General features: G+C 49.8%; 1 protein-coding gene across 1 annotated transcript in view; it reads right to left on the bottom strand.

Moving 5' to 3' along the window:
* The window catches only part of Zcchc24 (zinc finger CCHC-type containing 24), a 44,999-nt gene extending 27,501 nt beyond the window's left edge, over window positions 1–17,498 (bottom strand). The window contains exons 1-2 of the mRNA XM_051176695.1: window positions 17,094–17,498; window positions 6,304–6,501 (exon numbers count right to left, since the gene is read on the bottom strand). Of these exons, the coding sequence (XP_051032652.1) occupies window positions 6,304–6,501; window positions 17,094–17,339 (444 nt within the window). The 5' untranslated portion in view covers window positions 17,340–17,498. The remainder of the gene's footprint in view (window positions 1–6,303; window positions 6,502–17,093) is intronic.
* Between the last annotated feature and the right edge of the window lie 292 nt (window positions 17,499–17,790).

The following is a 17,790-nucleotide window of genomic DNA, read 5'->3' on the forward strand; positions in this document are numbered from 1 at the left end:
AACACTAAGCCCAGGGTTACAGCCTGGCATGCAGGCCCTTGCCACTTGCTCTGACCATATCTCCCGCCTCTCCTCTGGGAGTGCCAGCAGTGAACAAGGGCATGCAGTGCCCAGTAAGGCCTGGGATGCCTTCTGTCCCTGGCCTAGCTCCTCTGAAATCTCCTTCAGAGTCGCAGACAGAGCAGGACAAACTTCAGCCATACCACCCTGGGCTGTGCTTATCCCAGAAGTATACATGCACCCAAGAGACACTTAGAAAGGTTGCATTCATAGCCCCCATCACAGACACACAGGCCAAGCTGGAAGGACTGGGGGCTCAGGTCCTCATGGCCCTGCCCCATTAGGCTGCAAATGTCAACACCAGGCACCTGGGGGACCCTGCAGGCAGCTAGCAGGTACTACCTAGGCCTCCCCTGCAGACAACAGGAGTCTACTGCCACCAGAGCTGGCAGTTCAATGCTGCCCTGACCCCTCTGCTTTATGAGGCAGAAGACCCTAAGGCTGGACCCATGAATCATGGAGCACACCAACTTGGTCAGAATGGGTAGACACGGCTTTTTGTCCTCTATTTCCAGCAGCCCCTGACATTGCCAGATGTGGTGGATTCGGGAGGCAGAGGCAGATGGATCTCTTGAGTTACAGGCCAGCCTGATCTACAAAGTGAGTTCTAAGACAGCCCGGGCTACACAGAGAAATCCTGTCTCAAACGAACAAATAAACAAAAATCCAAAACCTCTGATCTTAAAAAGAGTGGATGTAGGGCATAAACAAAATGTCTGGGCCCTAGACCCAGAGGACCTGAGTTCCAGTTCACATAGTTACCAGCTGTGAGACCAGGGGCAAGTCACTGACCTTCCCTGGGCCTCGGTTTTGTGAAATAGAACCGGAGGAGCATTATCCTACCCACCAAGAATGTGTGAGGCTTCCGGCTATTGGACGGTCACCTTACTATTTACCTTCAGACTTCATAACTGTCATATCATGTACACACCCAAACAAGGCTGTTTGTTTTGTTTTCCCAGCACCACTCTTGGCTCCTAAGTTTTCCTGGACACATGCTGACATCTAGTAGAGACCGGCCCTGGCATAGCCTCTCCCACAAGGAGTGATGCTGCCCCTTGAGCAGTTGATCTCCATCACCTTCTATCTGTACTTTGGGGGCTGAAGACTTCTTGTAGTACTCAGTACCCCTCACAATGCACCACAGCCATGTGAACAGGGCCTTGGAAACTGCTATCCTGTTCTTTCCCCTGTGTTTTCTTCTTTGTATTTGTTTTTTTGTTTGTTTGTTTGCTTGCTTGCTTGCTTTTCCAAGACAGAGTTTCTCTATATAATATCTCTGGCTGTCCTGAAACTACATTTGTAGACCAGGCTGGTCTTGAACTCACAGAGATCCACCTGCCTCTGCCTCCCATGTGCTGGGATTAAAGACATGTGCTACCACCACTGCTCTGCTGTGTCCTCTTCTTTAAAATGAGATTTCATATATTCCCAAGCTGTCCTTGAACTTGATATGTAGCAGAGGGAGACACAGAACTTCTGATCCTCCTGCCTCCCTGTCCTGAGTGCTTAGATTACAGATGTGAGCTACTAGCCCTGACCTATGAAGTTCTGGAGACTGGACTCAGAGCTTTGTGCCTTAGGCAAGCATTCTAACATCCGAGCTACATGCCCAGCTCCTCTACACTTTTCTTAAGTTGAAAAATAATCAAGTCATGTGCTACCAGACCAGGGCCACTGTCAGTGAAGGTGTTAGTTGTATACTCCTTGCTGCCTATGTGAAATGCCAAGGCTCATGGGCAACCTTGGGACCTGGCAAGGTATAGTCTACCCCAGTTAAACTATGGAGAATTTTAGACACATTTGGATCATTTAGGAATTCTTCTGTAGAACAAAAGATAAAGAACAGAAAAAAATATAGCCTAAAACTTTCAAGATCTAATGAGAGCTTTATTAATACATCCAACTGGCCAACAGACTCTGTGAAGGATGGACACAGAAACATATCCAGCACAACTGAACATCTGAAGGCCAAACCAGCAGCTCACAGAGCTGTGCAGGAATGGTACTTCCATGCACGGTGCTAGTGAATTAAAACATATGACAGAAACCACAATGAACAAGTAGATTGGTTGTACAAAATAGCATTATAATAATTAGAGAAATTAAAATGTTACATTAAAAAATGAACACAAAGAACAGAAATAAGAATGAAATAGAGAAATAAAAAGACAAGTAATGTTTAAAATAAAAACTTATGGTAGAAATAAATTAAACTACACCAATAATACTAAAGGTGAATGGATTAAAGAACCCAATCAAAAAAAAAATTGCAGGGATTTTTCAGGTTGGGCAGAAGACTCAAGATCCCATCAATCATTGCTATCTTCAGGAGACTCACTTAAGATTCAAATATCTGAATAGATTAAAAGCAACCACTAGAAAGCCAGGTATACCACTGTCAGAAAAAAAAAATGATTTCATGGATTTTGTTTCAAAAATCAGGTATTAAACCCAAGATCTTGCATGGATTTGACAAGTGCCCTATCACTGAACTATATTTCTATCCCTAGCATAGGTCTTAAAACAAAAATGAATGTTACTAGAGGGGAAAAAAACCCCAGTATCTTATAATGGCAAAAGGATCAATTCATCAGAAAGCTATAGCCATTAGAAAGATAGGGCATACCTAATAAGAGAACATCAAAACTCATGAAGAAAAACAGACAACTGAAGACAAAGGAATAATTCAGTCATAATGGTTGGAGACACTGGTATCTGCACTTAACGGATAGAGAACTGGGCAGAACATCAACAAAGCAACAGGAGACATAAACAGCACTGTAAGCCAGCATGCCTAACAGACATCCCCACAACACCCCACCCAACCTTCTCACAGGACAGTCTCCAGGCCAGCCACATGCTAAGCTCCACAACAACCACAATGCATCTGGAAGGAATGGAACAATACAAAGCATGTCCTCTGACCACAGTGGAATAAATTCTGAAATCATCAAAAGCTATTTGGAAAACTCACAAATATGTGGCTATTAAACAACACACTGCTAAATAACCAGTGGGTCCAAAAGGAAAACTCAAGAAAATACTAGGTGGCATATAAAAGACATGACACACTGAAACATGGGATGTGGGTTACAGAAAAAGTCATAACTATAAACATTTACAATAATGAAGGAATATGTATGGGCCTTGGGAGGTAGCCCAGTGGTTCAAGTGCTTGCCATGCAAGAATGAAGACCTTAGTTTGGATCCTTAGAACCCATGTAAAAACCTGCTGTGCCTATATTCTCCACATGGGTAGGCAGAGGTAGGAGGATCCCTAGAGCTTTTTGGCCAGTCAATCAAGCTGAACTGGTTAATTCCAATGAGAGACCCAGCTTAAAAAGTAGTTGGAGAAGTGACTGAGAAAGATACCAGATGTTCCTGGCCTCACATAGGAGCTCACACATACATATACATATCACACACACACACACACACACACACACACACACACACACACACACACACACACACGAAGATGTGCAAGCAGTGCAAGCAGCAGATGTACTGGCACAAGTCCGACATTTGGGAAGTAGAAGAAGGAGGACCAAGAGTTCAAAGCCAGATTAGCAATTTTGGGGCCAGCCTGAGCTACATAAGATCCTGTCTCCAAACCAAGCAAGGACAAAACAAAAATGAAGACTTGGCCAAGTATGGTAGCTTGTACATACTCAGCACAAGGGTGGCTGAGGCACCATGGTCACAAGTTTGAGGCTGACCTGGACTATGGAGAGAGAATATCTCATAACAAAAATAAATAAATGATAACAGTGAAAAGGTGCACAGACAGAAAACAAGGCTTTGCCCCCACACCAAGAATTGAGAATAAAGATAAACTAAGCAAATCCACAGAAGGAAACAATTAATTTCAGAATGCAAAATCGAAATCAAGGATTTTCTGGGATACTTACAAGCCCACACCCCCAGCAGCACTATCCATGGTCGTGGGTGGAAGCAGCCAGCTATCCACTGAAGACTGAAAAGGGTATCAGTTCCGTGGGATGCCACAAAGTCTTAAAAAGAAATTATGACCCATGATATGACATTGATGAGCCATGGTGATCTTCCTGTCTCGGACTCCCCAGTACAGAGGTGGTCATTCAAATCACAGGTTTATAAAAGTTCAATTGCCCCTTTTCTCTCTTCAGGAAGACTTGTGCTAAACACCCAATAACATAAGAATCTCAGCTAGCTTGGGAGTCATAGGGTGAAGGTTCAGGGAGGAATGTGGCCCAGTGGCTGCTCGTGGTCAGCAGAGGGTGGATAGCTCATCCAAATCTCCACCATCTAGCACCCAGCTGAGGGGTGTTCTCTTCATGGTGGTGCCGGAGCTAAGAGAGTACTGCCTGAAAGCCTATAGCAAGCGTGTCCATTGTGTCTCCCCCCTGCCAGGTACTTCCCCTACCTTGTGTCGCTGCACCCATGTGCTAGTTAGGGTTCTCCTTTGCCTTATCCTAACTCTGCCTCCACCACCAAAGCAGGCAGGGAGATTCCCTGGGCCTCCAGCAGTCCTGAATAGAATCAGGTTTGAAAATAACCAAGATAGGACACTCTCAGCCAGCTGGTCTAGGCTGCACAGAGCACAGGTCTCAGGTAAGGGGTGGCCTGGTGAACTCACAGAGCACCAAGTAGCAATGTCGTGTTTTCCCAGCTCTATAGCATTCAGAGACTCATCTGTCCCACTGCCGGTTGGATCCTCCTCCCTCACCTGCCATGGTGCTAAGACAGAATGATCTGTGTGAAGGGAAGCTAGTATTAGCACTGTGCTGGGAAAAGGCCCCTCTAGCCTAGTGTTCAGAAGACTCTCACCTGCCTGGGTTAAAATCCTGGCTCCTCCCCTGACCAGCTCAACTTCTGCATGAGTTCCTTCCTTGCTCAAGTACTAAACCTGGCCTCTCAGAATGAGGCTCATTCAAGCCTGAAAGACAGGCAGTCACCAGCACTGCATGACAGCCTATCAGGGTACATTTGGCATAGGGTCTGACTTCTCCTCAATGTGAGTAGATCTTACTCACCCATTCCCAAGCTGGCCACAGTGAGTGGTTCTTAGGGTGTCCTGAATGGCTTGCATGTGGGAGCATTTAGATGGGAAGGAGTTGCCAGGTAGTAGGTGGTGGGCAGACTTTAAATCCTTATCAATTGCCTGATCAGAGTTCTACCCAGAGCCCTGGAGGAATGGAGCTCAGTCTCCAGTGAAGTTACATGATCCCATGGAAGGATGGGGTGTGGAGTGTGGGGCACACTATCAGTGTCCTGTGGGACAAATGAGTCTAGGGTGGGTGTGGTGTTCTGCTTTTCTACCAAGTTACCCAGAACCGTTAACAGCTGTGTTGGAGCTATACCTGAAGCATCAAGGGTCCGAAGCCTGGCACAGCCCTTCCTGAGAACTACCTGGGATGCATGAGTGGCAAGTCCATCCTGGCTCCCCACCCAGCTGCACTCTGGTTTCCAGCATCTGGAGGGTCATATTCTATGGCTTTTCAGAGCTGATTGCATTCCATTTCCATTACATATGTAAAATAAAGCCAGCACCACATTATGAAACAGAAAATGAAAACAAACAAACAACAAAAATAGTAGGGGGAAAGGATCACTGACTAATAAGCTCAATCAAACTGCACTGAAAAAGATGGCTGCTCTCTTTGCTCCTGGGGATCTGTCTCTATCGGGGAGTCTGTCATCCAGAGAATGGGACCAGCCACAGCTGCTTGGCTCCATCACCCAAAGCACAGGGGACAGAGTGGGGCTGCCCCCAACACCCTCCATCTCCCCATCCTGCACACCAAGAGGGATGCCAAATAGGCCAGGACCCCAATCCTTCCTTGCTCTAGGCAGAGGAGTCTGTGCTGGATCTAAGGGAGGGGGTACACATCTGGATTCCTGGCCAGGAGCCCACATTCCTTCCTGGTGAATGTGAGCAGATGGGGCCTCTGGAGAGTTATGAAGAGGTTGTTGGCTGCCTCCTGCCCCACTATAATGGGACCCACCCTGCAGGAACACTCGTGGGACCCGAAGGGTCAGAGCCTTATGGGGGGTTCTGGTTTGGGTCCAGAATTCCCCATGCAGATTGCTGAGCAAGCAAATGGACCCAAGTAGGGTCTGTATCCCTCCACCCCAGACAGCTTATCTCACTCAATGGTATCAGGGAAACAGAGGGCCAGGGGAAACCATGGCACCCACTTGCCCATAGACCCAGGCAGGAACGAAGCTCAGAGAGTCCAGCTGGCAAAGCTAGCTTACCTGAGGGCAATCCTTAATGTAGTGTCCTTTGTTGAAACACAGGTGGCATAGGTAGTTTGGTGGAGGTCTCTTGCTGGGCTTGCGGGCCTCAGAGGTAAGGGTCAGATCTGAGAAGTGCTCAGTGAGGGAGCTGAGGCCATCAGCGATGTTGTTGAGGGAGCCATAGGGGGAAGTATTCCTGTATACACCACTCAGCGCCTGTGGGAACAGAGGCTGTTCAGGGCTGTGGTGAAGGAGGATTTCACTCACCACCCACATCAGTTCACACAGAATCTTCAGCTAGCCTCAAAGCCTAAGCTCAAATCCTAACTCTAGTGGTGGGTTTGGCCTCAGGGGCCCTGCCTATACTGTGGGAACATGGGAGTGACCTCCTAAGGCTTCCATAGGGTAAAGTGAGGTCACAAGTGCTTTGTCACATGTCTAGGCCCTAGGACCCCTGGGTACATGGTGATGATGTTAACAGCTGTGACTGTTGTTATTATCAGTTCTTGACACACTGCACCAGATGTGGGGGTTAATACCATCAACTTGACTGGATCTAGAATCATTAGGAGATAAATCTCTCAGCATGTCTTGTGAGGGAGTTTCCAGATTGGGTTAAGCAATTTGGGAAGACCCACCCTAAATGTGGGAGGCATTATTCCATGGGCTGGGAGTCCTGGACTCAATAAAAAGGCAGGTGAATCAGGTCTGCATCAATGTGACCATCAGCCCCAGGCCCCTGATGGCATGACTTGCCTGTCATGATGGACAGTACCTTAAGCTGCTCTTGCCTGCTATTTTGACACAGAAACAAGAAAAGTGACTAATACATATGGCATCATGGGCAGCCACTTGTCAGGTATGGAGGGACTTCAGACCCATCTCTGTTTACTAAATTTCCTATCAAGTAAGGAAGAGACTTGGGAGCTTGCAGTAATGGCTACCATTTTGAAGAACCGGAGGCCAATGCACAGAGATGCCTGGCCAGCCTGAGCCACCTAGTGAGGGAAGTGGCTACCTCTCCTACCTCCACATGACAGGAACCAGACACCCCATTGAGCTCCCAAGCATACATGGCTCAGGCCCTCCTGGTATATACAGCCTCTATTTACAGGCATCATGGGCTCCATGGCATAGAATTTAGTGAAGGTGGGGCCTGTGGTGGGGCCCCTTTCCTCATGAAGGGCCAAGGCTAGAAAGCAGCAGCTTCCCCAAGGAAGTCATTATGAACCTAGGCACAATGGCTGCAGTCCTCTGAGCCCACTACAGATGCCCCAAGTGGCAGAGATGAGCTCTGGCCTTGGGCTGATATGGATGAGACCCTGTTTTTAGGAGTCCTTAGACTTGTCCTTAGACAAGGTCTCTGAAACGAAAAACTTAGACTCCTTTACAAAGCAGGGAGGGGGCAGGCAGTGGCCTAGGGTACTCCTCTGTCTCCCCAGTATGGAAAGACAGATGAGAACTAACAGTAGTCTAGAGCATGGGAGACACCCTGCCATAACCTAATCTCATGTTTCCATCTTCAGAAACTGGTCACTCAGCCTCATCTTCCAAGTAAGATGGCATCTGGAGCCCCTGCTGGGTGGCTCTGAACTGGCCTTTTCTGTTTCTGGGTCTTTACTCCCTCTTACATTATTTACACCAGAGTCTGGCCATAGAAGAACACAAATATGCCATCCTGGAGCTGCCCAAGGCTAGCACCCAGCTTTCCTGCATAGAAGGAATCACATGGGACCTGATGACCCTCTACTTAGCCACCTGGCACATCAAGAAACCCAGGACAGAGTACTCCAGCACCAGCCAACATGTGGTCTGGGTCAACTCTTTAGCTCTTGGGTAAGCCCAGAATGGAGTGGCTCCCTAAAAGGCAACAGCCCCAATCCTGGAGGCAGTGGGCCTACAGGCTCACTTTCTAAAGTATAGGAGAACAGCTCTGGTAGAAATCAGATGAGGGGGCCATAGTGACAGCACTATGCACTAATGGAGTTAGCTGGTTCTCATCATACCCGGGTGAGTCACCCCCCCTTTCACATATGAAACGAGTATTCCAAACTTGTATTGAATGACTTGGAAACTAGTAACAAAAACAGTTTTCTGGGCCCTACCTCAGAGTCACCACAGCTGTGGCATGGGACCAACGGCATATTTTGGGGTGTGATCAGATATCCATAATGAGTTACCAGTTTAACAATTTTAAAGTATTCAGTTCCATGGCCCTAAGCATATTTTCACTAAAATACAACCACCACCACCATTCACTCCCAGACTCCCCCACCTCCCTAAGCCAAAACTCTAAACCCATTGGACAGTAATTCCTGACCTCCTTCCTGAACTGAATCTGCTTTCCAAGCCCCCCTTGAAAACTTGGGCAGTGGCAGTCACTTCTCTGTCCTTAGAGCATCAACTCCCGGGTTACTTTATATCTTGACTGGGAGATCTGTCCCATGCCAGGAGGCTATTGGCTCTATCATCCCAAAGTGGCCTGAGTTGGAGCAACATAGCCCCAGCCGCTTGGAGAAAAGTTCATCCAAACAAGAAATTTGAAGCTTCAAACCCTGTGACTCACACTCACAGCTGGGAAATGCAATTTCACAAAATAGCAACCCTCTTCTCTTTCCTCCTTTTCTTTCTTTCATTTTTGCTGGATAGGATCTTAACAAGTCCACAGTCTTCAAAACTGTTTTAAGAGGAAGGGGAAGTTTGGTGGATGCCAAAAGCAAACTAATTACACCCTAACTAGTCCTTTCCCAGGCTTGTGGCCACACTCTTAGACTCACAACAGCCCCTAGGGTATCCCCAAACAGCCAAAGACCTCTGGCAATCCACCCCTTTCCCTGGCAGCTCAATAGTCCCAGATGCCACCAGGGGTCACAGATATGCCTTCCCTAGAAGCATCATGGACAGAGCAAGAATAGAATCCCCCTCCCAGAATCCTGGCCTTCACTCCCACACACCCACCCACAGCCTGTCTATGTAACTGCTGCAGCTCTCTTCCCCAAGCCCCAACCCAAGATAAGTACCACTTGGGACTAAGAATCCAGAGAGTAGTCAATTGGTTCAACCACATTCCCATGTTATTAGTAGAGAAAACAGAGGTTCTGAGTGCTATAGGGACTCAGACCCATTTGGAACCAAGAGCCAACAGTCCAACTTTGTCTGGTCAGAACAGGATTGGCATGTCAGAAAGTGGTCTCCTCTGCAAAGCCCTATTTGAGCTCTGGCCAGAGGTGAGGCCTAGCTGTTTTTCTGGTCTGCAGGGACTGGGCAGAGCATAACATTGGGCCTGCCCTCTGGGAACAAAAGGGAGGGAGGGCAAACCTGACTGTCTCACAGGTGCACCATCGACACTGAAAAGTACACAGCACCCAGCATGTAAAAGGTGATCAGCCATTCACCTATGCTGCAGGGCCAGCAAGCAGAGCACGGATGCATGAGTTCCCAAGGCCCTGCTGTTCAAGGAGGGCAGGCCCACTTACGTGATAGATGTAAGCTTCTGGACTACATCATCCTGAGTCAGTGGCTGCAGAAGCTGGCAGGAAGCATGGGCCCCTTCCATCATACGTGGGGATTCACGGCATCAGACTCATGGTCATTGCTAGAACCTTCAAGGTTCTTGATGGGCTAATAGGGAAAAGTATAATCTGGTATAATCTACAGAATCTTTTCTTTTTCTTAGTTCCCCTTGACTGCTATGACACTATTCATCTGACCATTGATCTCATTTTTTGTAGACCTGGAAAATGAGACTCAAAGAGACTTAGTAACTTGCCTGTGGCCCCACAGGCAAAATGTGTTGGCTAGTTAAGATTCTAGCCACACACAGCCTCCATGCCTCCACCTATAAAAAGGTAGTCAGAGGATGATGTCAGGTGTGATGTACAGCCCCTTGGTGCTGAGCAAGATGTGGTACCTGATTATTTGGGATCTGTGAGAGGGCTGAAAGCTGGAGAAGGTAGTTCTGTTTGTAAACTATGGAGGACAGAGGCAGAGGGGAGGGGAACACTGTGTTCCCCTCTCCCCAGAGAAGCCTGCCCAGCTGGACTCTCCTGCAGGGAGGAACTGGCAGGCACTGCATAGGTAGACAGAGACTTCTAAGAGTGGAATGCTCTCAGATGGGGTGGGAGATGGAGGGCCTCTGCCAGGAAAGACACAGCCATGGGCAAGGCCAATGGTGAAAGCAATGTTCATGGCTGGGCCATAGGCAGGCTACCCTGAGGAGATCAGTCAAACACAGATGCTCTATGTCCCACTCTCACCCAAGACAAGCCCAAAGGAGCCTGATTCTAGCCCCCTAATTCTATGGGGTTCCTTTAATCAGTCAGACAGCTATATTCTCATCTCCTAAAGTCACCAACCCCTCACCTCTGCACCCAAAGCCACTCAGCCCTCCCTTGCCTGTTGTGAAATATTAGTTTAACTATGTAAAGGTGTGTTGCATTTGTTTGAGGCACCTGATTGGCCCAATTAAAAGCTAAATGGCCAATAGCTAGGCAGGAGGTATAGGCAGGACTTCTGGGCAGAAAGAGTAAGTAGGAGGAGGGATCTAGTCTTGAGAGAGACAGAGAGAGAGAGGGAGATGCCAGGGGCCAGACAGGCAGACAGACACGGAGGAAGCAGGAAAGCAGAATGAAAGTTAAAAAGCCCGAGGCAAAATGTAGATGAATAGAAACAGGTTAAATTAAGTTAAAAGAGCTAGTGGGACAAGCCTAAGCTAAGGCTGAGCATTCATAATAATAAGTTTCCAAGTCATGATTTGGGAGCTAGTTGGCAACACACACACACACACACACACACACACACACACACACACTGCAATAAGAAACAATCCACACCAACAATGACTGTACCTTCTTCCAAGAGATCTGTACTTTTGTTCCTAGGTCCTACCTGGAATGGTGCATGTATCCGTCCTCTACACAGACAGGTGGGCATGTCTGGGGTCGGGTGTGGGAGACAGTACACAGGTGAGAAGTGAGCCATAGGAAAATGAAGTACACCATAACTGAGGGCTTTCCTACCACACTTGGCTCTGCCCACATTCTTGTTTCCAAGGCCAGGCACATAATGAACTGGACAAGAGATCACGACCCTTTACCTATATGGGCATTGGCTCACACTTCACCTGTAAAATAGTTCTCTCCTACACTGCAGGTGCTCAATCAAAGATCCTAGATTAAGGTCAAGCATAATTCTTTTAGATGATGGAAATGGGCAGAGAGAAATGGAGACCTGTGCTTGGGGAATAGACAGTGGATGGAGAACAGAGCCTAGCAGACCTAAGACAAAGTGAAGACTTTCTCCTACTCACTGGATGATACTCACAGGCCATGGCTCCTTTCCCTCTGCCCAGCTAGCACACAAGCACTGGGCACTTGTGAAGCACACTTGTCAAGCAAGAGCAGAAAGCATGAGTCTGAAAAACCAAGGACTGGGGAGGGTATAACTGAGGCTATGTCCTCTATAGCAGAGGTGTGGGCCTGGAGTCACTGTGAAGTGAGGTTGTCCATGAACTGTGAAGTCATGGGCAGACCAAGGAAGATATGTTAACTCTCTCTTTGTCTCTCTCTCTCTCTCTCTCTCTCTCTCTCTCTCTCTCTCTCTCTCTCTCTCTCTCTCACACACACACACACACACACACACACACACACCAGGGTTGAGAAACAGATCCAATGACACATGCTTGATTCTGTCCCTAGCTCTCTAGATGCAACCTCTTCCTCTGGACAATAGGGTTATTGCCCCAGACAGAGACGTGGGAAGAAAATAGAATTTTTCTCCTCTGTGTCCCCTAAACCAGAACAATCAGAGTAGGAACACATCAGGAAACCTAGTACCTACACAAGTGCCCATGACTCTTCAAAAGGGTTGGGACCAAGGGTTGAGGATGTGGCTGTGGGAGAGTGCTTTCCTAGCATGCATAAAGCCCTGAATTTGGTCACCAGCACTACCTAAACTGGACATGATGGCATACCCCGGTAATCCAAGTACTTGTGGAATGGACACAAAGAGATCAGAACTCCATGGTCACCCTTAGCTACATAGAAAGCCTGAGGCCAGCCTGGTCTATGTAAAACAAACAAACAAACAAACAAACAAAAAACAAAAACATAGACCAAACGTCATAGGTACTGTTCAGACAAAACATGAGAGGTACTGTGGCTTGATAGGAAATCTCAGGTGAGGAGCTTGACATGCACAGAGCCTGGAGGAGGGTGCAGGTAGGAGCTAACCCAGCCTATAGAGATAGCTCCAGGCTGGGATACAGATTTGACCTACTCTACTGATGTCTCAAGTCACACAGGCTTCTGTTTTGTTCTCTATACAATAGAAGTGATGAGTTGATAGCTCAAGCCCTAAGCACTTGTGAGACTAAAGCAGGAGAACTGTCCTGTCCTGGGTTCAAGGCCAGCCTAGGCTAAGGTGAAGCCTTGTCTCAAAATTACAAACAGGGCTGCTTGCTGCTTGCTGCTTGCACTAGACTTCATGTATGTATGCCACCTTGGGTCCTGATGGCACTAGTCACTCAAGACTAGTCCCTTGCCCTCACACCATTTGACTTACCTGGCTCTTCCTCTTATATGATCTCCCTCTGAGCCTAGTATGTAGTCAATTTAGCTTGACAGAGGAGAGCCAGGCTGCTTGTGCCAACCCCTCTCAAGGGGCAGTATCCTTGCCTGAGTCACCATTCAGCATCCTGACAGGAGCGGCCAGACATTTGGGAACTCCTCCCTAGTCATACCTCTAGGACATTCTTCCCATATCAGGGCTGCCTACCTCCCATCTCCACCAAACCACACAGTTTGTGGGAGTCAAGTTCAGCCCTTGCTAGGGGGGAGAGTGGTTTTGCCCCAAACTGGGAGCCTCTGGGCACCCTACAGGCACATATGGTGTTTCAACCAAACTCCCAACAGCTGTCTAGGCTGGGGACTTTTGTTTGTTTGGTTTTAATGTCTACACTTAGTTATTTATCTGTGTGTTTGTGGGCACACACCACAGCATGCACATAGAGGTCAGAAGACAACCTTCAAGAGTTGGTTCCCTCATTCTAACATTGGGACACAGGGATTAAACTCAGGTGTCAGGCTTGGTGGCAGGAACCTTCACCACAGATCCCTCTCACCAGCCCTACTTTGTTTTCTGAGACAGGGTTTTACTCTAGACCAGGCTAGCCTTGTACTCATGGCAGTCCTCCTGTGCTAGGAATATAGATATGAGCCACCTCCTCCAGCTGGAACCCTGTACAAGACCCTATATTTGTTCCGCTGTTTGTTCTCACTGCCATCTCTGTGCAGAAGGGCTGAAGACCCTTGGTGACACTAACAAATCTGCAATAGGTGGGCCACAGAGGAAAAGAATAGGCTCTGCAGCACCGTGGAAAGTGATGTGAGGACTCAGGGGTCTCCCCACCTTAGGTCACCAAGAAGAGCTTCCTGCAGTTTAGAGCTATGCAGCCCAGGAGACTGTATAGCTGATTCAGGGGAATTCCCTGTCTGACTCGGTGAAGCATCACCAGACCTGAAGATGGCTGGAAGAACACTGGCAGGTGTCCTGAGTCAAAACCATTCTCTGGTTGAATTAGCTATAAGAAATGTTGGGATGAGGAACTGTTAACACATCTTGAATTGCAGAACTTCTCCGAGCCTATTACTGTGTTAGCAGGCACTGTGTGAACAGTAAGCACGCTATGCTTCCCAAGCCTATTTGAGCCCTCACCCCCCCCCCCCCAAGCTCACAAAGGAGGTGGTCATCTGGCAGTGGGGCTGCACTTTCTGGCTACTTCTATTCTCAGAGAAAAGGGAAAAGCTGTCCTAAGAATATGAATTAAATGACATGAGGCAGAATTGTCTCCCTGGTGTGCAGGGAGTGGGGTACAAAGACTGCCAGGACTGGCTCTGAGAAAACCCCGCCAAGGATCCAAGAGGTAATGCTTAACTCTACTTTTCCAGAAATGGAATTTGTGATGGTTAGACTGCTGGGAATTTAAATTCCAAGCAGAATTTGGCAAGGAAGATCCATGCAGTTCAACCCCCTCCTGAGCCCTGCCTCCTCCTGCAGCACCTGGACAGAGGGGTTCAGCCAAGGAGTCTCTCTCTCTGAAGACCACAGATGCCATTTCTGAAAGTCAGATTTATCAGGTCTCATTTCAGAACCCAGAAGTGTTTTAAGACACTACAAAGTGTTCATGTCCCACCTGAAAGCCACCTCCTGGAATGTGTCCTGCCCTTGTATGTAAATCCTTCTACCTTCCTCTCTGCTCCCAGAGCCAGAGGGCCACTCAGGACCCTTGGCTTATCTTCAGCTCCCAGGGCTGAGGTTTCAGGGCCACAATAGGGTTCTGTGCCCCTGTATCCTCACCTCCCCCAATGCCAGCTGCATTCATGGTGTTTTGCTATTGTGGAGGCAGCAGCCTGGGGGCGGTACAGGAGGGGGTGGGCTCTTGGCACAGGGGCTGGTGCAGGCAGGCTACGGTCAGCAGTCAGCATGCAAGTCACATCCGCAGGCACTGCCACCGGGCCTGCCAGGCCTCGAACAGAATGGCAATGCTTGTGGACCAGGGGTCCCTTCCTAAAGTCCCCTTTGTGGCATGGAACTTTTGCACCCAGCCTCTTGGTGGTGGCATTGACTTGGGGAGAAGGTCCTCACCTTCTCAGCTACATAACAAATCACCAACTAAGCCCAGAGCTCAGGAAAGGCCCATGCCCGAGAATAGAGCTTTGAAAGGGTTTAAGAGGTCAAGGACTGGAAGGTGAGAACGAGGAAGGCAGAACCCAGGAGCACACAGCTCTTCAGCCCCCAAGGAAAACATAAGTCTTCAAGTGTGAAAATTCTCCCTGATCTCCTTGGTCCAGGCTGTCTGCTGGCAGGTATTCTCTTGTTTATGTATGCCTCCAACCTGGAACACACCACCTTGGGTGACCACAGAGATTAAATCTATCAATGGGAAAGCTGAGGCAGGAGAGATGGGAACTCTCTGGACTCAGATTACAAGACACTTCCCCCACCATGGCTTCAGCTCCTCCCACACCAGGCCCCTTCTTAAGGGAAACTGAGGAACACAACAACAAAGTGGCAGGGGACAGGTCTGACTGCACCAGAGCTGGGATCCTGGAGGCTAAAATTTCCCAAGAGGATCATTGACTGATGGGCAGCAGAGAAGGGACCACATGTGAGAGACAAGGCAGGAGGGTTGGAGGACAGGGAGTCTACTAAAAGCTCATTGTGTCTCTGTGGACCCCTGGGTCAAGTCATCTTCTGCCTGGATGAAGAACCATCACTTGAGTACATTTCCATGCATCCACGATCACTGACAGAGAACCCTGTCCACTCTCCTGCCTTTCCTACAAGTATTATCTGTGTCACTCCTTACCTAGATATGATTATTAGAGAACTAATAATGGAAAAGACCCAGGTCCTAAAGAAACACTCCACAAACAGTTCTCCAAAGTCATTGATCACCTGAAGCCAGCTCCTCATGAGACAACAAATTGTCATAAGGAAGGAAGACCCCAGCCAGGAACCATTCATTCCTCGGGGCAGAGAACATGTGTTGGGATTTATGAAGAGCTTGGCGTATGAATGCTACTCCCCTGGCTCTGCTTGCCACCACATCCAGCCCCCTTGCACCACTTCTACCCACACAGGTCAGCAGGGCAGCATGGGAGGTGCTGGCCTTGACCACAGTTTTACATGTCCCTGAGTCCCCCAGTAAACCTGAGGCCAGAAAGGATGATTTTCTGGCTCCACAACTCACCCCCGACACACCCGGAATACACAGGTCCTATTCCCAGACCACCTCTAGGCCAGAAGATGAGGGAAAGTGTGTGCCCCTCTACCTCTGGCACTTTAGCAGAGGAAAACCATGAAGGGGCAAGTGAGCAAGGCACAGAAGGTATCAGCAATCCCCAAACTGGAGTAAATGGGGGGGATTATGGTAGAGTCTGGTCAGACTCTGGATAAGACCCCACAAAAGGGGCTGAGGAGGTCATGGCTACCTGTGTGTTTATCTATCTGGGAGCAAGCATTGGACAGTAGACTTTGTAACCGAATCCATTGAACAGGCAGGATTTGCAACACATCCAGGGTTTTGGGAGAAGGCAATAGGCAGCTGGAGCTCTCTCTCCCATCGCCACAGCCTCACCCCCCCCCCCCCAAAGGATTTCCCTTTCATTTCCTTCCAGCCTGGGAAGGCAGGGGACAGAGCAGTCTTCTAGGTCAAGCCCTCAAAAACCACTTCCTATGTGGTCAGGGGAGAGCAAGCAGCTGCAGGGTGGATTTAGGGGTCCTTGAGTGTTGGGAACAGGAGGAAAAGGACCCGAGTCACTGCTTTCCAAGGACCCCTCCAAGCGAAGAACCATGGAGGTCGGGGGACAATGCTTTTAGGCCCTTCCAGAAGAGTTCAGAGCCGGCTCTGCAACCATTGGTCCCAGCTGCCGGCAGCTAAAAAAGTTGATAGCGTTGGGCAAAGGAAAGACTAGGAAGGGGCTCCCTGCCCTAGCCGCACCCGGGCAGTCTGACGAGAATCCGGAGACACCCCTAAGCCTGCTTACTAGGAGTAGACCTACTGGCTGGGAGAGGGGGCGGGAGGGCCCTGCCCAGGCCTGAGCTGCTCCGAGCAGTTCTGCCGGGAGGTGACGCGCTCCGGGCGCCCCAGGGACTTCAGGCGGCAAGTTTGGCAAAGCTGATCTAAGCTGATCCAAGCCGAACTGGGCAATGTGGGGCCAACCCGGGCCAGGCCAGGCCAGGAAGAGCGGAACAGACGGGAAAGGGGTCTGGAGCAGCGGCCGCGGGGCTGGCGCTGGGGCACCCACCTCTCCGCGCTGCAGCTGGAAGACGCTGTTAAGATAGCTGGAGTGCAGGGGAGAGCCCAGCTGCTCCGGGCGACCCTTGCCGAAGGCCAGCTCCGGGGGCGCTGCGCCGGCAGGCGGCTCGGGCCGGAAGGCATCGAAGGCACTAGCTTGGTGTGTGTCCTGAAGCGACAGGTAGACCCAGTTGAGCAGCTGGGCCGGCTGGTACACCGAGGCGGCGCTCGTGTCGATGGCAGACAGCAGGCTCATTTTGCTGTGGCGGTGCCGGCCCCTCCCCGGCCGCCCGCTCGCGCCCCCCTCCCGGCGGAGGGGCGGGCACCGGGGAGCTTGTGCCCACTGCCAGCCGCCCCGGCCCCGACGACTATCGCCCAGCGCCCCGTGCCCCGCGCGCTGCCCGCCGCCGCCACCGCCGCCGCCGCCTCCTCGGACTGCAGCAGTGGGCGCGCGCGGGCTGAGGAAGGAGGCAGAGAAAGTTGGGCAGGAAACTTTTGGCCCCGCCCGCTGCCCGCTGCTCGCCCCGCCCCGCCCCGCCCCACCCCACCCCACCCCGACCGGGGATCCGCTATCTGCCTCTGCGCTGACCCCTCGGGAGACCGCTTCTAGGGAGGGGTCTTCTGAGACCCCGCCCCACCCCGTCTGCCCCCGCCCTCACCCCCATTGGCTGAATATGGATTAGGGGAGGGGCAAGAAAGAAGGCGGG

The sequence above is a fragment of the Phodopus roborovskii genome, unplaced genomic scaffold (assembly GCF_943737965.1).
Source record: "Phodopus roborovskii unplaced genomic scaffold, PHOROB, whole genome shotgun sequence".
Lineage (NCBI taxonomy): Eukaryota > Metazoa > Chordata > Mammalia > Rodentia > Cricetidae > Phodopus > Phodopus roborovskii.